The 20,650-nt window shown below is 46.1% G+C and overlaps 1 protein-coding gene across 1 annotated transcript in view; it reads right to left on the reverse strand.

Annotated features, from left to right (window-relative positions):
* Positions 1-486: 486 nt before the first annotated feature.
* LOC137340475 (MICAL-like protein 2) overlaps positions 487-20,650 on the reverse strand; it is a 78,239-nt gene continuing 58,075 nt past the window's right edge. Inside the window, exons 8-15 of the mRNA XM_068002932.1 lie at positions 16,979-17,457; positions 13,680-13,777; positions 12,374-12,500; positions 10,602-10,692; positions 9,317-9,390; positions 8,508-8,622; positions 4,273-4,319; positions 487-3,723 (exon numbers count right to left, since the gene is read on the reverse strand). Of these exons, the coding sequence (XP_067859033.1) occupies positions 3,623-3,723; positions 4,273-4,319; positions 8,508-8,622; positions 9,317-9,390; positions 10,602-10,692; positions 12,374-12,500; positions 13,680-13,777; positions 16,979-17,457 (1,132 nt within the window). The 3' untranslated portion in view covers positions 487-3,622. The remainder of the gene's footprint in view (positions 3,724-4,272; positions 4,320-8,507; positions 8,623-9,316; positions 9,391-10,601; positions 10,693-12,373; positions 12,501-13,679; positions 13,778-16,978; positions 17,458-20,650) is intronic.

Genomic DNA, 20,650 nt, shown 5'->3' on the forward strand with positions numbered 1-20,650 from the left:
TTATCTCTCTCTCTTTTTTGGGGGGGGTTTGTATATTCGGTGGCCTTTTTAGGTGACACCTTTCTGTCTGCTCTCTGTGATTGCCTTGGCAACGGGCAGTAATCACCAGGCATTGTTCTGTGATTTTAAAATGCGAAGGATTCGAAAATGTCATTTCCACACCACCTGAGGAAGGAGGAAGCCTCCGAAAGCTTGTGGGATTAAAAATAAAATTGTTGGACTATAACTTGGTGTTGTAAAATTGTTTACAGCTGTATTTGTAAACATTGGGCTGAGTTCCTTGCAAACATCGCATATTTGTGAGTATTAAAGACCCAGTCCGAATTTGGATTGGGTTCAAGGGTAAACATAACTGCAATATAAATAGCCCATGTGTTAGTAATAGCAAGAGCATTAAAGTTCTAAATTAAAGCAATTAATTTTAAATTATCATTTTAAATTTTCTGATGTGTTCGAAGTACCTATTTTTTAAAAAAAATCATGTCACAGATTCAAAAATACATTTATTTGCGGCAGAATACATTTGTGAAAGACAAGCTTTTTTACTTCAATAATCAAGTCCACCCTATTTAATATACCACAATATCGATCTCACTGCGGTGACTTTCTTTCCTCACAACCTGGGCGCTAAGCAGTGGCCATAACATAGGCCAGGGCTAGAAGGCTAATCAGTGCCAATGGGCTTGATCGACCCATATCTTCTAATACATTCATACTGTCCCAATAGAGTAACGTATGCCCCAGTGACAAGCCTCCCAATGCTCCCTGCATGTATCGGAGGTAGCTTGCCTCTGTCCAATTGAACTCTGCCTCCAACAACCTCATCCCCAACACCCCTGATTTATCTTACTCTTTTACTTCTGGGGAATCAGACGGTAGAATGTGGGCCTCGTTCCTCCCCATCGCTCTAACCTCCTCCAGCCCTTTGGGAACTCTGCGTTCCTCCATCTCAGGTCTCTTGTGCATCCCCCACTCCCTTTGCCCCACCATTGGTGGCAGTGCTTCCAGCCATCTAGGCCCCAAGCTCTGGAATTCCCTCCCTAAACCTCTCCACCTCTCGGCTCCTTCAAACCTATTTCTTTGACAAAGCGTTTGGCTCGGTGTCAATTTTTTGTCTGCTTACACTCCAGTGAAAGGCCTCGGGCTGTTTTACCACCTTAAAGGCGCTATATGAATGCAAGAGGGTGTTTTCTGTTTCAACCTTGCCATCATGGGCAGGCACTTCCCCTCAAAGAGGGATGCACCCTGCCCAGCTCTCGGGCGGGCCTGCTCTGACTGCTTGCCGCTATTTCCAAGCCCTAGTACGTGCCCCGGCTAACCTTGGAGTGAGATAACGCAGTGTGCACCGGTTCATCCGACCCGTAGGCCCCATAAGACATTGACTGTCTCATCAATGATGAAAATAGGATTGCTATTTAACATTTGCACGCATTTTTAGCTGACCAGGGCACTTTCTTTGTTTTAGTTGGGGGGAGGCAGCAGTTGTAGTTAGATCTGTTCTGGTGACATTCCAGGGTTTCCAACTCTGGTTTAACGTACTCCTGGTTTCATCACATGACCTCTAGCCTCCAACCACCCCACCCCCACTCAAACAGCTTTTCTCCCCCCATCTCCAATATTTTTATAACTAATAAACAAAAGTATTCAAAGACAATAGGGGAGGAAAAAAAAGCACAGTTTTTTTTTAAATGCCCCAATGATATTTCTCCTGAGTTGCTCGCAGCAGTGACCTGAGGCAGTGCTGCACGGTCAGAGGTGCCGCCTTTCGCATGAGACGTCAAACCGAGGCCCCGTCTGACCTCTCAGATAAAAGATTCCACGGCCACTATTTCGAAGAAGTTCTCCCCGTTGTCCTGGGCAATACTTATCCCTCATCCAACATGACCATCGTCATTTATCGCATTGCTGTTTGTGGGATCTTGCTGTGCACGTTTTGGCTACCGCATCTCCTACATTACAACAGCGACTACACTTCAAAAATACTTCATTGGCTGCAAAGCACTTTGAGACGTCCTGAGGTCGTGAGAGGCATAATATAAATGCCTATTTTTCTTTCTTAATAGAGCCTGCTTTACATTACAGCATAGAGAAATACAATATGAAGAAACGGTACAGGAAACGATACAAGAGGATTAGGATACAAAGAAACTTGGACAGAATTGATGTAACTCCACTATACAAAGGAGCCCATCCTAAACATGTCCTAAACAATTTATCATCAATTGGATCTAAAGTCCTCCCTTTACCTGCACAGGCACCTGAAGACAATAGACATCTTCAGGGCAGCTTATAAGAAACCTGGCAAAACTTGTACCAAACAGCAACACCACTGCTGCAAAGCTACCAGTATTAAAGTACGAGGAGATCACATCCCATTATCGTAAGGAGTGTTTGAACGCGATGTTTCCACACGGTATTGGCTGCAGTGCAACTAGAGCTTGCTCTTCGATAGAAGAACAAAACCAAAAGGATTGAAACACTTTTAAAAAGGGAGCCCCCATACCAGCCTCCAAATGGTTTTTTGCAGCCACAAATCTCCTTCACGCCACCATAGAGAGACACGAAGCAGAAGCTGGGCATGTCCAGAGAGGGAGAGATAGAGGAGGGGGGGGGGAAGGCGGGAGAAAATGAAAGGACAGCCACGCTTAAACTAGCTCTAGCTGACCATTATAGAGCATCATTGCTGGAAGTCTTGGAGTACATCTCAAGCCTGCCCTCTTGACGGGCAAGAGTACATACTCTAGATGATTTGGGGTGGAGCAAGAGGGAGGATAATATTGAATGTGTGGCTTCAACCAAGGAAACAGTGTCCACTCATTTATTTACATCACTAAGCACCTTATCCATTCATCTTCACAATCTCCGTGATTGGGGGTTCCATGCCGACTCTTTGGATTGGTGAGTCAGAACATTAACACGGAGCTCCAGCTTCAGCACCAACAACTCCCGACTGCTGTGCTCATTCCCGATTTTCATCGCTCCACCTTTGGCGGCCGTGCCTTCAGCTGCCTAGGCCCCAAGCTCTGGCATTCCCTCCCTAAACCTCTCCCTTCTCCTTTAAGACGCTCCTTAAAACCTACCTCTTTGACCAAGCTTTTGGTCGCCTATCCTAATATCTCCTTATGTGGCTCAGTGTCAAATTTTGCTTGATATTCACTCCTGCGAAGCACCTTGGGACGTTTTACATTAAAGTCGCTACATAAATGCAAGTTGTTGTTATTGTTCCAGTCATAATCTAACGACCTAAATACACCTCTCTAACTAGGTGAAGTCTATGCCCAAACTCAAATGACAGATAGACCGGTCGACCCTAGCTCGCACCTCATTATGTTACACAGTCGGCCAAAGTAAATCAGTGAAGTAATGGATTTTATTTCCATTGGTTCTTTGATGCCAGAGAGTTCCATAGCAACAGGAAAATATCCTGCAGTACAAGCCCAGCACAAAAAGCATCCTTTATTTAAAGAAGGTGGTTAATGCCACACGAGCATTTGAGTGAGTTGCTTTTGATTACAAATGCCTTGCGACAGTAGCAGCTTCAGTCAGCAGCAGCTCGGCCCAGAATAACTCGTCACAGGTACATGGTACGCTTCTGAAGACGCCACTTTCAGCGAGCGAGTTATTATTCTTTTCCCTTTGGTTTGCCACCGAGTCCTTTCAGGAACTTTAATGGGCTGAATTTGTTTTTCTTCTTCAAGTCCTGTTCTGTTTCCTTGCTGATGTCTGTCAAAGTGAAGAGAAAAAGGAGGGAGGGAGAAAGAGGGAAGGAGGGATGGAGGGAGAAAGAGGGAAGGAGGGATGGAGGGAGAAAGAGGGAAGGAGGGATGGAGGGAGAAAGAGGGAAGGAGGGATGGAGGGAGAAAGAGGGAAGGAGGGATGGAGGGAGAAAGAGGGAAGGAGGGATGGAGGGAGAAAGAGGGAAGGAGGGATGGAGGGAGAAAGAGGGAAGGAGGGATGGAGGGAGAAAGAGGGAAGGAGGGATGGAGGGAGAAAGAGGGAAGGAGGGATGGAGGGAGAAAGAGGGAAGGAGGGATGGAGGGAGAAAGAGGGAAGGAGGGATGGAGGGAGAAAGAGGGAAGGAGGGATGGAGGGAGAAAGAGGGAAGGAGGGATGGAGGGAGAAAGAGGGAAGGAGGGAGAAAGAAAAAGGGCAAGGAGGGAGAGGAAGAAGAGACATGAAAGGAGGGGAATAAGGTGCAAAGAGGGAGAGTGCTGAAACTTTATTTCTTTATATTTAAAAATTAATATTCTTTTAAAAATTTTTATTCCTTACCTATCCTGTTAATCATGGCTTCCATCATCAGATCTTCTTCCCTTTCTCTGTAAAGAGAGAATATATGTCAGCGAGTTACTGTTTCTAAAAAAAAAGTAGCATTTTACCCCCAATTCTACACATTGTCCTTGGCAAAGTTGGTGGATGTGCCCCAGCTGCCAGTGTGACCCTCTGTAAACACCTTCATAGATTCCTCAGGAATACCCCTCCCTTGGACTCTCCCTCCCAACCTGTGAGGAGGTATCTGGTCTCCACTCACAGCCACCCAAAAACTCAGTGTGCGTCACTCTCCTTTCTCTGCCTCACAGCACACACATACAGTCCGAAATCAGGAGCTGGACTAGCAGTCCACAGCGTGTATTTATTTCATTATAAGGTATTTCCCCAACACCCCATGTCCTAACCAAGAGAGGTTAACAGGCCTGTTCTTAGCCCCCGGCTATTTTGCTTTACAGCCAATCACTAGATGTGGCCTTGAATCCTTATCCCCTGGATAATCTAATAACCCTGGGTGTTACTTAAACTCCTGTCAAGTTTGTCTTTTCTGAATTTACAGTCTTAAATTTGTCCCAAACTTGATTTTGACCAATGCATGGCCTGGGGCCCACTTGCAGCCCAGCTCTTCATCACCCTTGACCCTCAGCAGACCGTCCACTCCACATGACTCTGTTCATGGCTGTGGACTGTTGCTGGAGTTGGGATTCAGTGCTATTCCTTCCTTCTTTTGCTGGCCAAGCACAGAAAGCAATGGAATGCTCTTAGGAGGCAGGACCATCCCAGCATCCATTGAGATAGTGAAGAGTCCTATTAGAGCTAGAGGACCTGTATTTTAAATGGAACTTTCAGTCCGGTGGGGGTTTCCCTTCTGGAAAGTGGCTGGTCTGCACCCACTTATTGCCCTTCAGTTTTTTGGGCTACTCTCTTATCTCCCTACAGCCTTGAGAGCATCTTCACCCTCGTTAAGTTTTGATAGTCGATCCAGGATAATAAGCAGAGAACCTTTTTTGTAATTCCTTTGGTTACTAGATTTATCCAATGCCTTCACATGATCCTTTTCATCTTTAAAAACTTTCTCTCTGTCTGTGTAATTGACACAATGTATATTCAGTGTACTGGGACGAGCTGTTCTCCGTGACTGGCCTGTTTGAACAACAACGACACCTTTTGATTGGTGTGATGCTGTCCCAGCCTAATATAAGATATGCGATTTGAGAACCTTCCACTCACTCACCTGACGAAGGGGATAATCTCCGAAAGCTTGTGATTTTAAAATAAAATTGTTGGACTATAACCTGGTGTTGTAAGATTCCTTACATCTTTAAAAATGGCAGACTAAAATTATCAAACCTCATTTTAGTCTTTAACTGCCAAAGGAATCTATTGACTTATGAACAAGCAAATAGGTAACAATAATTGAATATATATATATTTATATTGTTGTTGATGTTCGATACTAACTCCTCAAATAAGGAAAATAACAAATGGGTCACAACTTCTATACCAAACTAACATAAAAGTAATTTCCTTGTAGTGTGGTTTGTTTTAGATTCTAATCAACTGCATGATCCAAATCGGCCTGAATTAGTCTCTCGATAGTTCCAGACTGATGTGACTGGTCCAGATAATAAACACCCATAAAGATAATTACCGGGGTTTGTGGATTTGAATAACTGTCATCCCCATTCAAAAGGAGCTGCCACTTTGAAGCAATCGTTCAGTATTTGAATTGTGTGGCTTGGTGCTTCCCTCAAGTCAACAGCCCCGGAGACAACTAAATATTAAATCGCACAACATTTGTATCAACTTAGGTTGGGACATGGTTACTAAGTGCAGTTGGTTTTCAACTCCTCGGGTGTCAATACTGAACACCAAGCTAAAATGAGATCAAACATCTTCATTTTTGTCACAGTCACGTTTGAAAGCAAAAGTTCACCTTCTAGAAAATGATGCGCACAGACTGGCATCACATCCCTTCATGGTGCGACGCGCTGCAGTATTCCCGAGAGTGGCTCTCAACCAAGGTGCTGCTCGAGATTGCAGCCCCCGACAGTGATAAGCACTGTTTTAAACCGATTTTCCTCTCTTGCTCCCAGATATCTTCCAAAGACACCAGGTGTACTGGCACCACTCAGAGGTGATTGACCAGCCGATTTTTCCATCTTGAAAGGAAGTGCCCTTCAATCCCATTGGGAATTCCCCCAATGACCTGGCAGCAATCCAGAGCTTACCATTTGGGCTAATGCCGTTGTTACCTCCAGACTCGACTATTCCAAAGCTCTCCTAGCCAGCTTCCCACCCTCTATAAACTTGAGCTCATCTAAAACTCTGCTAGCCGTATCCTAACTCTCACCAAGTCCCGTTCACCCATCACCCCTGTGCTCGCTGACCTATATTGGCTCCCGGTCCAACAATACCTCAATTTTAAAATTCTTATCCTTGTTTTCAAATCCCTTTATGGCCTCACCCCTCCCTATCTCTGTAACCTCATCCGGTCCTACAGCCACCCCCCCTACCCAACCAGGAGATCTCTGCGCTCCTCCAATTCTGGCCGCTTGTGTATCCCCGATTTTCATCGCTCCATCATTGGCGGCCGTGCCTTCAGCTGCCTAGGCCTTAAGCTCTGGAATTCCCTCCCTAAACCTCTCCGCCTCTCTCTCCTCCTTTAAGACGCTCCTTAAAACCCTACCTCTTTGACCAAGCTTTTGGTCACCTGTCCTAATATCTCCTTACGTGGCTTAGTGTCAAATTCTGTTTGATAATCGCTCCTGTGAAGTGCCTGGGGATGTTTCACTATGTTAAAGGTGCTATATAAAAATTGCAAGTTGCTGTTAGGGAAGCAGGGTCTTACCATTTCCTGATGCCAACCCATTGCATCTTCCAGACAATCCGAAGTCTTAAATGTCGCTCCATAGTTATGATAGTAAGAAACCGGTGAGAGCAGGAGCCAGAGACAGAAAGACGGGCAGCATGGGTAATACAATGCAGCAGTCACCTAATATAAAGTGGGTACTTGCTGAGAATTTATTTCACAAGGGAGTTGGCCTTTAAAATCAGCTGTGCACTTCCAGGCAGCAGTGAATGGCAGTACGGTGGATGCCAGGATGGCAGATGCCCATATGGCAGAGGCAGAGTGGCAGATGGTACACATTTAACTACTTCTCTGTTCACTGTCATTGGACGGCAGAGTTCAGTGTCAAATGCTGTACCATGAACAGTTTACTTAACATTTATACAGTTCCACTAAACCAAATCTTCTGTTAAAATTTGACCCCAGGTGGTTCAGTGGGAGCTAAATCCTCTCACCTCCAAGATTGCATCCAACCCAGACTCAGGCGATGAAAATCTCCTCTCGCGATTTCTCTGATGGAACTAAGGACCCTAAATAAAGTGAGTTGGGCATAGGTCTTGCGGCCATGAGTTCAAAAGGCAAAAGTGCCCACGCTTGGCACTAAATGGTCAAGTCTCATTGTGAGGAGGCACAAGGAGGTAGAAGGAGTTTTACCCTGTAATCAAGGTCACCCCATACCTGACCTTGGTATTATTACCCTGTTGAGGATACACAGGCAATCGAGAAGATTCCAGAATCATTAAACTAAGAAGTTGAACTTGTTCTCCTTGGGGCTGGGGGGTGGGTGGGGATAAAAGACTTTGTGGTGACCTGGAATCATTGACATTACAGCATAGGCGGAGGTCATTCAGCCCATCGCACCTATGCTTGTTCTTCAGCTGGACCTATCAGCTCTAATCTTCCCCCTGTCCCTGTAGAAGTTTTCATGCTAATGAAGGGGTTTGAAAAAGTTGGATCCAGGCAAATTGTTCATGGTGGTGAAGGGTTGAAATACAGGTTAAAATAAAAATCAGGAGGTTGGAAATTTTTCAACCATTAAGGCAAAAAGGGCTGTGGGATAAGTGAGCAGGGAAGGTGGTTGAAGCAAGCAGTCTAAGTAGGATCAATATACCATTGGATGCAGTTCTGGAGGGAGAAGGGATTGAGGAGTGTGGTGAGAAGGTGAGGTAGGTGGAGTTGAGATCAATCACAAAGGGACAGACTCACTACACCTACTCGCCTTATTCCTGTTCCGAATATTTCTCCTGTTCTTGAGTCTGGCACTATTAACGGAAAAGTCACACATTCCCCGGCAACCTACCCTTGATAAATGCGGTCTCCACCCAAAAGATAAGCAAACACCTCTACCCTACTTTGGGTTATGCAACTTTTAGTGGTTATCCCATACCTCACTCTGTCCTCATCCAGTCGGTCGATGATGTTATCCCTGTCCGTCACTGTTTTCAGTAGCTCTTCCATTAGCTCCTCTTCACGAGCCCGGTCTCCGTCAGTCTTTTCGTCCTCTGCAATGGCAACACAAGGGAACATAGGAAGCTTTTGGTCACCTGTCCTAATATCTCCTCACATGGCTCGGTGTCAAATGTTGTTTGATAATCACTCCTGTGAAGCGCCTCAGGACGTTTTACAATGTTATAGGCACTATATAAATGCAAGTTGTTGTTGATTATTGTTTGGTTTCTATTTTGCTCCCTGGGAACAGTTGCTGTGTTTGCTACGACTGTGTTTACGATCCTTCCCCTGCATCATGACCACTGGTGGATCTGAATCCACAGCAATATTTCTTAAATAGTGCAAGGTACTGGAGATGGATAAGCGGGAGGTCCGTTCGAAAAAAGGGACAATTCCCTCAGGCCCCGATTTCCTTCGAAGGTTTCCTCTGAACCAACACATTGCTTCTCTCTGGGTCGGCTAAATCCCTTTGATTTGGTCAGGCAGGACGACTAGATCTCGCAGCTGGAGCGGCTGAAGGAGATCCCAGACACTCAGCTGTGACCTTCTGTTGGGCAGATTAATCGGGATGGAGCTGTTCACACCAAGGACAGTATCCACGGTACATGGTCCGTGAACATCCAGCTCTGGGGCAGGGGGCAAGGCATTGGGAGAGTCTTTCACCCGATAAATATCTATAAAGTAAAGTATTGTCTTATCAGAATACTTTTACAGAACATTCTTCGTAACTAAGTTTTCGATACTAACCTGATTTTCCCATCAACACTCGCAACTCCTGGTCGATCCGAGATTGACGATCCACCAGAATCTGTTGCTTCGACCTGTCAAAAAAAAGGTGGATGGTTTGTGCCAACAGATATCTGATCTCAGGGATGGAAGTTATGTGGAAAGATCAGTGGCTTTGGACTTCCCATTGGAAATGAGCCTTGGAGGAGATGGGCAAGGTCAATAAGATCCAACCATACTATTCACACTGATGAAGCAGTTCGGAACACAGGGGAATATGACGCTTTTAAGGGGAAGCTAGATAAACACACGAGGGAGAAAGGAATAGAAGGGTATCCTGATAGGGTTAGATGAAGTAGGGCTGGAGGAGGCTCGTGTGAAGCATAAACATTATGCTGTAATATCTATGTAATATAACAAACATTTATGAATAAGTAAGGAATCTAGGGGTTGCTATTTCACACAAAAGGTAATACGAATGGAATGAAGGCCACTGAACTGGGCAATATAAACGGGGTCAAGAGGCAACGGGGTCAAGAGGCAACTGGGTAGTCTCCCAGAACGAGATGAGAGGAGGGATTGAGGAATGCATATGGGAAGACTGCGAGTTAGCATTGAGAATTACATAGAAATTACAACATGGAAATAGGCCATTCAGCCCAACCAGTCCGTGCTAGTCTTTATCCTCCACATGAGCAGTAGTCCTAATCCCATTTGCCCTCTCAGTTCCCATGTCTCTTTATCCCCCTTTCCTTCAACCACATATCTAACCTATTCTTAAATGAAGAAACGGTCTCTGTTTCAATCACTAACTCTGGTAGCGCATTCCACAGCCTCACAAAACACTGTGCAAAAAGATTTCTCCTGCTCTCTGTCCGAAATCTCATACATTTAATCTTATGTCTATGTGCCCTAGTTCTGGGCCCCTCAACCACTGCAAGCAGTCTGCTTCTACCCATCCTGTCACAATTTTAAACACATCAGTCTTGTAATCCCTTCTGTTCTAATGACAACGGCTCCAATTTTTTAAGAATCGAGCGGGCTGCGAGGCGAGGGGCGGTGGGCCGCGAGGCGAGGGGCGGCGGGCCGCGAGGCGAGGGGCGGCGGGCCGCGAGGCGAGGGGCGGCGGGCCGCGAGGCGAGGGGCGGCGGGCCGCGAGGCGAGGGGCGGCGGGCCGCGAGGCGAGGGGTGGGGTTAAGAAGCCAGGGAGTGAGGGCTGAGAAGGGAGCATGCCAGTGGGTAAAGGGTAGCGTTCAAATTATCTGCCTTCCTATCTCCCGCCCGCCCCCGCCCACTTTCTACTCACATGTAAACGAGCTCCGATTCCCGTCTTATCAGCAGCTGTTTCTCATGGATCAGCTTGAACCACTCCACCATCAACTCGTCTTCCCTGTCATCTGTTTTTTTTTAAAAAAGAAAAAAAATCCAGAATTTCCAAAAACAGGAGAGTTGACAAACAGTAGCACCCATCAAGCCCAGAGTGGTCAGCCCACATGGAATTGTGCTTATCCACTGCTCCATAAACCTTGCCACGTTGGGCTGAGTCTCCACATCCTCAGACGTGGTCCTCGAACATGCAAAATTGATGGGCAGGAAAAGTCCAGCTGGTCCATCAAGCCTGCCCCACACACCATGATGGCCTGGAGCCAACAGGACCCATTACTTGGCTAGCTGGCCAGAGCAGGAATTCGGGCAGGAGGACCCATGGGAACGGCCCCCAGCAGTCAGGTAAGTGGTGGTGGGTGGGTTTGGGAGGGGCGGTGGGGAGGGTGCGCTTGCGATCGGGGGAGGGGGAGGGGGAGGGGGATGCCCAAGGTTGCCTGGTTAGGCCACATCTGGAGCATCGTGCACAGTTCTGGGCACCACACCTTAGACAGGATATATTGGCCTTGGAAGGAGTACAGTACAGATTCACCAGAATATTACCAGGGCTCCAAGGGTTAGATTATAAAGAGAGATTACATAAACTGGGCTTGTATTCTCTGGAATATAGAAGGTTTAAGGGCTGACTCAATTGTGGTTTTTAGGATTTTGAAAGGAATTGATAGGGTAGATAGAGAGAAACCTTTTGCGATGATGGGGGAGTCTAGGACAAGGGAACACAATCTTAAAATCAGAACCAGGCCATTCAGGAGTGAAGTTAGGAAACACTTCTTCACGCAAAGGGTAGTAGAAGTGTGGAACTCTCTCCCACAAAAAGCAGTAGATGCTAGCTCAATGAATCATTTTAAATCTGAGATCGATAGATTTTTGCTGGCCAAGAGTATTAAGGGATATGGAGCCACGGCGGGTGGAGAGAGTTAGGATACAGATCAGCTATGATCTCATTGAATGGCAGAACAGGCTCGGGCTGAATGGCCTACTCCTGTCTTAGGTTCCTTGCGAGACCTGGAGGAGTGCTCCAAAAAATGTAAAACATACCTGCCTGGGTCTCTTTTGGCCCACGATCCCCCTCCAGGCAGGTCTGGCCTGGCCTGGCCTGGCAGGGGGAAGCAGTGATGGGCTTTCCCCCCCTCAACTGCTCAGGCCTCCAGTTAAAATTACAGTCCAATCTGCATAGTTAAAGGACCCCGGCTGCCTTCCTGCAGGTGTCCCGCCCGCCTGCTCAAAAGAGCAGCTCAATATCGGGAAGGCAGTGGCATAAGAGGGAGTAAGTCATTGCCCTTATGTTGACTGCCCCCATCCAGTTCCCGCCAGGCCGGGGTAGTTAAAATCGGGGCCAAACACTCTGGTTTTCCACAGTTCGTCGGTGTCTTTTGACGCGGTGACCTTCGTCTTTGGTACAATTAATTTTCAGATTTCCACCCATCAGAAGACAGACCTCAATGCCACAGCCCCATTCACCTTGCTCCTCCCATGCCCCACGTCTACTTTTGATAGGAACATAGGATGAGGGCCATTCAGCCCCTCGAGCCTGTTCCACCATTCAATTAAATCATGGCTGATCTGTATCTTAGCTCCATTTACCCGCCTTGGTTGCGTAACCCTTGCCCAACGGTTTTGATCTTGGGCAAAGGTGGCAGCTCGGAGTGTTCCCCCCAGGCCCTGCTCCCCCCCCTTCACGATAACTCCACCCACCTCCCTCACAGCTCCGGAGCTGAGGCTCCAGCTCCACCCCCTTCTGCTCCAGTGCGTCCAGCTCCTTCCCGATGTCCCGCAATTCCCTCTGAATTTCCTCCTCTGTGATCCGGTGACTGGATGGAGTCTGCAACGTGAAATGTGGAGTTTTAAAGAAACAGCAAGAAATCCAACAACAGAACTGATTTTTATTTTGCTCCCGCGGATAGCTCCCCTTTTAAATTGGAAAATCGATCCCACTGAAACTGGTCTGGTCCCGTTCCTGCTGCTCAGACAGCAGCCAGTCACCAGCCAATCCAACCAGGTTTCTTGATCTTTTCTAACACGCGCACTGACCCACACTGGCGATTTCTCTCCCCGCTGCAGTTGAGACCAAGGAGAGTGAAGGGGAGCCCTGCGGCAGATAATCTCTCACCAGGAACACTGGTTCTCATCACATTCCCACCCAACTCAGGTTCAGATACATTTAAAAAAGTGAAAGACCTCAGTCTCCCCATTGCTGCCCCCAAGGTGGGATTGATTAGTGTCTGCGCAATATCTCCCCAAAGGTGGCTATGGTCAGCACCCAACCGCGAGCGGCCTGCGGTCAGTGGTAAGCATCGAACCGTGAGCGGCCAACGGTCAGCACCCAACCGTGAGCGGCCAACGGTCAGCACCCAACCAGTGAATTCACATAGCTTGCACCAACTGTGCTTAGATTTGACCACATGGACAAGGCTGGTTGTGGGAGTGGGAGTGGGAGCAGGGGTTGCCAACCCTCCAGGAATTGAAGATTAATCTCCTGGACACTGCTGGCAGCAAAACATCTGGGAGCAAAATCATTGGGGGATTAAAAAAGTGTTTTTCTTTTCATTTTCTTTGGACAATTTAGTTTCTTAGTTATAAAAATATCGGACATGGAGGGAAAAAGGGCTGTTTCACCAGGCGGGGGGGGGGGGGGGGGGGGTGGAGGTGAGAGGTGAGAGGTCATGTGATGAAACCTCCAGAAAAACATCCAGAATTGGCAAACCCCATGTGGGAGGAAACGTTGAAATAGAGTGACCCCCCCCCCCCCCACACCCCACCCCACCCCCACACACCCCACCCCACCCCCACACACCCCACCCCACCCCACCCCACACCCCCACCCACACCTCTCTGATCGACCAGTATTCTTCCATATAAATGTACAGCTGACGGCTGCTCCTCTGATGATCTACTCCAATTCAGCAGATTTGCCTGATTTCTCAGCCACTGCTGAGATTGCCTTTTACTTTTCTTCTGCATCATTCACATTCAGCTTTCCCCTCCTCCTCCTCGCTCTCACCTTTGCTTGGGGAGTCGTAGAGTCAGTGAGACCTTGGGTCTTCTTGGGATCCCCAGGAATGTAAACATCTTCAAAGAACTTCTCTCTCGCCGTCTTCACTGCACAAAACAAAGTGAACACACTTTAGAACTTGTAGCAGTCAGAAAACAAATAGTCAAATAACTCTCCAAACACATCACGGGGGCTGGAAATCAAAGGGGTGGAAGTGATGTTCCAATTATATAAAGCTCTGGTCAGACCCTGTCTGGAGCACTGCGTTCTGTTCTGGGCACTGCACCTCAGGAAGGATTTATTGTCCTTGGAGAGGGTGCAGTGCAGATTCACCAAAATGTTACCGGGGCTAAAAGGGTTAAATTATGAGGACTGGTTGCATGGACTAAGCTTGTATTCCCTCGAATATGAAAGATTAAGGGGTGATCTAATTGGGGTGTTTAAGATGATTAAAGAAGTCAATAGCGTAGATAGAGGGAAACTATTTCCTGTGGTGGGGAGTCCAGAACAAGGGGGCATAACCTTAAAATTAGAGCTAGGCCGTTCAGGGGTGATGTCAGGAAGCACCTCTTCACACAAAGGGGAGTGGAAATCTGGAACTGTCTTCCCCCAAAAAGCTGTTGAGGCTGGGGGGGGGGGGGGGGTCAATCAAAAATTTCAGTACTGAGATGGATAGATTTCTGCTAGACAAGGGAATTAAGGGTTATGAAACCAAGGCGGGTAAATGGAGTTAAGATAGAGATCAGCCATGATCTAACTGAATGACAGAACAGGCTTGAGAGGCTGAATGGCCTACTCCTGGTCCCATGTCTCTATAAATCCCGTTAGTGACATGAGTAAGGATCAGTATGGGTCAACAATCACTGTCCCCTTATTTCAATCTGTGGAGCTCCTCACCTCTCTCAATGTTCCTTCCCTCCTACAATCTACAAGCATTCAAAGCCCAAGTTTGGTGGATTGAACTTTTGTTGTTGAATGACACTAAGTGAAAGGTCAAGGTAAAGGGTCACCAAAAGGTTGAAAAAAGTAAAAGTGAAGATGAGGTAATTCAGGAAGTAGTAATTAATTAGTGACCAATAAACATCACCACAGACAGTAGTAACTTATCCCAGAGACTATTTTTTTTGAGTCTTCTCAGCACTAAACTTTCTTACAGACATCACTGCAGTACTGAGGGAGTGCTGCACTGACAGAGGTGTGGTCTTTCAGATGAGACTTCTAAACCAAAGCCCCGCCTGCCCTCTCAGGTAGTCGTAAAAGATCCCACGGCCACAATTCGAAGAGGAGCTGGGGAGTTCTCCCCGGCGTCCTGGACAATATTTATCCCTCAACCAACAACACTAGAAAAACAGATTATCTGGCCATTTATCACATTGCTGTTTGTGGGATCTTGCTGTGCATAAATTAGCTGCCGCATTTCCTACATTACAACGGTGACTACACTTCAAAAGTATTTCATTGGCTGTAAAGCGCTTTGGGATGTCCTGAAGTTGTGAAAGGGGCTATATAAATGCAAGTTCTTTCTTTCACTCTGAATTTATCACTGAGCACTTACTAGTGTCCATTTTATCCAATCATTTCACTATTTAGAAGTACCTGTGGCTCTTAATATTTTCAGCTGTAAATGTGATTCTGATATCATTCCTTTAAATTAACGGCACCACGTTACCCTAGCAGGGCTGCCATTTTGATTTTGGGTGTACCGCAGGAACGACACATTCCTACGTACCTGCATTTCCCAGGTGGCCTGTGATACAATGAGCAAATACTGTATCTGATACTGATCTCGATCAAGATAGAAGGGGTACAGAGGCCTCTTTGTGCATCCCCGATTTTAATCGCCCCACCACTGGCGGCCGGGCCTTCAGTTGCCTAGGCCTGAAGCTCTAGATTTCCCTCCCTAAACCTCTCTGCCTCTCTCTCCTCCTTTAAGACGCTCCTTAAAACCTCTCTCTTTGACTAAGATTTTGGTCGCCTGTCCTAATATCTCCTAATGTGGCTCGATGTCAAATTTTGTTTGGTAACGCTCCTGTGGGATGTTTAACTACATTAAAGGCGCTAAATAAATGCAAGTTGTTGCTATTGTTGTTGCCTGGGCATTTTACTGATGCCGAGGTATCCTGGGTAACCAGATATTCAACTTGATCCTCATTTTCGAATAGCAATCTGAGCTTCCTCGTTTTAACAGGACACGCCTACCAAAGGTTTAAAAATACTGAGGGGGGGGAAGTTTCCATGGCGATTTTGAGGGGTTAAATTTGACGACAAGTTAACATCAAAAACCTTCCCTGAAAACTAGACAGAAATCATCAACCAGCGCATTGTCCATTTCAACCCTAATGTTGGAGTTTGAATCATCCCCATGTTGTGGGTAAATTCCAATTATTCTCCAGGGTTCCTGCACGTACCACAGCTGCTAATATGTCTGCACCTAGGTTAGAGGATTGGCAAACCAGGACTCCAGGAATTGAAGATTAATCTCCTGGACACCCGGGAGAAAAATCATTGGGGTGTTAAAACATTTACATTTCTTTTCATATTTTTTGAATACTTCTGTTTATTAATTATAGAAATATTGGAAATGAGAAAAAAAAGGCTGTTTGACTGGGCGGGGTGGTTGGAGGTGGGGAAGTCATGTGATGAGACCTCCAGGAAAATGTCCAACCAGAGTTGGCAACCCAATCCTGGAATCTCCAGGAATTGAAGGTTAATCTCCTGGACACTGCAGCAAGCAAAATACCTGGGAGAAAAATCATAGGGGCATCTTAAAAAAAGATGTGTGTTGCACCCATCTCCCCACTGTCGGTAGAATCATGCAGGTATGCATGGACGAGTATCACATCTGCATGTTCAAACTTCAAACACAGCACAAAAGCAATCAGGCCTTACTAAGGTCAGGTACTCTTTGCTTTAATTCTGTAACAGAACATGGCTTTGAGTTAAACATGTAGCCTAATTATCATTGCTTAATTACAAAATATACACTAGGCATACCCTATAAAATTTGAACTGTATGCATTAGATTCATTGAAAGGGAGATCTAAGTGTGAAAATTAGATTTGTCAACAAATAGATTCCACAATGATTCTCTTATTGAAGATCAAAAGGTGCAGACTTTTTTGCTTTATGAAAAGTTACCAATTACCCCCAATTTTCATGAGCCGATTAGCTCCATTATCAAGTTGACTTTCTATTATAACTTGCACTCATTGCATAATGGAAGGTATTTCTTATTACTGTGAGAATGCAGAACAGTATTAACTGAAGTGGGGTTACTGGCAGTAGAGTTTTTGCAGGGTCACACTGACCTGTCACGGTGCTTGGTTTGCCTAGGACCCAGCTCTGCCTCCCTGGCAGCTCCTCCTCCACCATGCTTAAGGCAGGATTACGGCTGCTCCACTTGTCCTTCTCCGAGGGGTCTTTGTCAGTTCCGTTTGGAGATTGGAAGCCGTTCTTAACTCCCGCCAGGAGGTCCACGCCTGGTTTGAGTATTTTCTTCTGGTTCGAGTGGGAGGTCTTGGCCTCTGTCCCGGACACTTCCTTGCTGGGGGTAGCAGGAGATGTGGAAATAGTTGCGTTACCTGGATTATGGAGAGAGAAGGTAACCTCTACATGTTTCCCACTTCCAGTGCTTGTGTTCCATTGGGTTGTACTTGGAGTCCAATTGCTGCCACCAGCTGTCTTGGATGTAGAGGGAGTGACTGCTGTTTTGCCATATGCCTCTGGCTTTTTTATGTCCACGTTAATGGATGAACTGTGTACTTTCCTGAAATCCGAAGGCCCAAGGCTAAAAACAGAAAATAGTCCATTTTCAATTTTACTTGGATGTATTCATTCCCTTTATAAAAGTCTTGCATCTAGCGCACGGGTCACACTGCAGATGTCACACTTCAAGGTGCTGCCCTTAGTTATTGGAACATAGGAACAGGAGGAGGCCATTCAGCCCCTCAAGCCATCCAATTAGATCATGGTTGATCTGTATCTTAACTCCATTTTACCCACCTTTGGTTCCTCATCCCTTAATACCCTTAACTAACAAAAAATTTATCCATCTCAGTTTTGAAATTTGTCAATTGACTGCCAGCCTCAACAGTTTTTTTGGGAGGAAGAGAGTTCCACATTTACACTAGCTAGATTCTAATCAATCTTAACAAAAAAAGGAGAAAGGAAGTCAGTCATTTAATGCTGGGTTCTTCTGGCCTGGAGCCAGCAATTTACAAGTAGCTACAATTAACCTCTAAGTGACCTCAGGGATTTAGAAGGTGCCTGGAATTGCTGATTTAGACCACTGAGCAATGACCTTAACATAACAGACCAGGTTAACGTGTTCCAGGCCCCAGAATGCATGTGAACGCCTTGGGGGATAGGGGTTGCCAACTCTGGTTAGGTGTATTCCTGGAGGCTTCAACACGTGACCTTCCACCTCGAACCCGTCCCCACAATCCTGCCACTGGTCTGTCCTCCAGGTGCATTGCCTTCCCACGGCCAATTGGAAAGGGAACAGACTATTAGCTAATTGGATTAATCTTGACTGTTAGTGAAACAGCCTTTCTCCCCCCAGCTCCAATAATTTTTACAACCAATGACTGAAAGTGTTCAAGGAAAAGGAAAAAATAACAATTTTGTTTAATGCCACTATGATCTTTTTCCTGCCGGGTTTTATGCTCTCAGTAGTGTCCCGGAGATTAATCGTCAATTCCTGGAGACTCCAGGACAATCCTGGAGGGTTGGCAACCCTGCTGGGAGATCTTGCTTGTCAAAAACTCATTTCGATTAAATCTGTGTGTTTTCCATTCGTTTGTACCGAGAAGTAGTGTTTTCGATGTAACTGAACCAATAGCTTGAGCCGAGGTTTGGATTGGGGACTCACACGGTGGATCAGTGAACACCCTAGGCATTGCTCAAACTGAAGCCAACCATACAGTGCAAAGAACTACTGTATTTCAATAAAGACCACGAAGGGAATGTTCCAAACTAAAGTTAAAAGAATCGTTGGAAGTTAAACTCCAATTTAACATTTCCTACTCAACTGCCTCTTCAGATTTAGTGATCATGCAGTTGTAAAGATCACTTGGGAACCTGTCCAAAGTGATACTAGCATCAGGTGTCAGCTGTGGCTCAGTGGGGCACTCTTGCCTGAGCCAGAAGGTTGTGGGTTCGAGTCCCAGTCCAGAGAACTTGAGCACAAAATCTGGCTGACACTCCAGCTGTCAGGAGGTGCCGTCTTTCGGATGAGACGTTAAACCGAGGCCCCGTCTGCCCTCTCGGGTGGATGTAAAAGATCCCATGGCACCTTTATGAAGAAAAGCAGGGGAGTTTTCCCAGTATCCTGGCCAACATTTATTCCATCACCACCAAAAACAGATTAACTGGCCATTCATCACATTGTTGTTTGTGGAACCTCACTGTGTGCAAATTGGCTGCCACGTTTGCCTACAAAACAACAGTCACTGCCCTTCAAAGGTAATTCATTGGTTTGTGAAGTGCTCCAGGATGTCCTGAGTATATGAAAGGTGCTATATAAATGCAAGTTCTTTCTTCCCTCCCAAATTGCTAGTCTCATTCCAAGAGGTCATTAGACCAGTGTGAAAATTGGAAAGGCCGGCACGAGTGAGGCAACCTTTTTCAAGAAGTCTCATCCGCCAAGGAAGTTAAATGTAGTCCTAAAGTATCTCTGCTCCTAGAATAGCTGATTCCACACAATTGTTTTGACCTGCATTCAGGGGGGAAAGCAAAGCCTGAAGATCAGGATACCTACAGGTCACTGTAGCACTGAGTAATATATATTTTATATTAATGTCAGCTTAGAAAGGGCTCCTGCTGCAGGAAGACTGAACTCAGAACAACCCTCCCACCTCAATGTTGATTTCAATAACTTCAGACCATAATCACTGCTCCCAGTTTTTCCAACAGCAAGTGCTGGTAATGGTTCTGCTGTTGCCATTCACAGCTACTCTAGACCGATCTTTTGTTACTTAACCTGTCCCCTTATCAGCCTCCTTGCCTTGCACCATCATCCCTTTTGTCATTTAAACACTCCTATCTTCTACCCTATCACAGAACTTCCCTTTTGTTCTTTCCTCCCTTCCCTCCCTCCCCCCTTTCCCTGGCTCTGAACTTGCTTAAAAACTTTTAACTTTAACATCTTCCAGTTCTAATGAAAGGTCTTTGACCTGAAATGTTAACTCTCTTTCTTTCCCCACAGATGCTGCCTGACTTGCTGAGCTTCTCCAGCATTTTGTGTTTTTATTTCAGAACAACCATGGTGGTTCCATCGTGTCACCATGCACACGGTGGGTATTTCATTAAAGTCTTTCTCTGTAACTTGTGATTACGTGTCCGTCCCATGGACTGTGGGTGGCAGAGAGAAGAGTCTCTGCAATGTTCGAGTGCTGAGGTGCTCCTTCATTCTGTGGTGCATGGAGGGTCACTGCTTGAAACAGAGTTAGAGCAATATGGGATGTCCAGCTCCTCAAGTCATTTACGTTGTTTTCATAGTGCGGTGATGGCCATATGGCCAATCCTGGGGCAGGTTTGATGGACCAGCTGGTCTTTTCCTGGTCGTCAATTTGGTATGTTCGAATGTTCATTGTTTTTTACGCAGCGAGCTGTTATGGTGTAGAATGTACTGCCTGAAAGGGTGGTGGAAGCAGATTCAATAATAACTTTCAAAAGGGAATCGGATATATACTTGAAGGGAAAGAAATTTGCAGGGCTATGGGGAAAGAGCAGGGGAGTGGGACTAATTGGAAATTGGATAGCTCTTTCAAAGAGCTAGCACAGGCACGATGGGCCAAATGGCCGCCTTCTGCGCTGTATGATTCTATGTTTGTATATCTGGGATTAAAATAATTTCAGGTACATTCCAGATCTAAAGCCAGAAACTGTAACTGAGCAGCAGCCTCCTACAATCGCAGGCTTAATCGGATTGCTGTCACGAGAACAACAAGGCATCAGCCTTTTATAAGGACCAAACTCAA

Source organism: Heptranchias perlo, chromosome 22 (genome assembly GCF_035084215.1).
Source record: "Heptranchias perlo isolate sHepPer1 chromosome 22, sHepPer1.hap1, whole genome shotgun sequence".
In the NCBI taxonomy this organism is placed as follows: Eukaryota; Metazoa; Chordata; class Chondrichthyes; order Hexanchiformes; family Hexanchidae; genus Heptranchias; species Heptranchias perlo.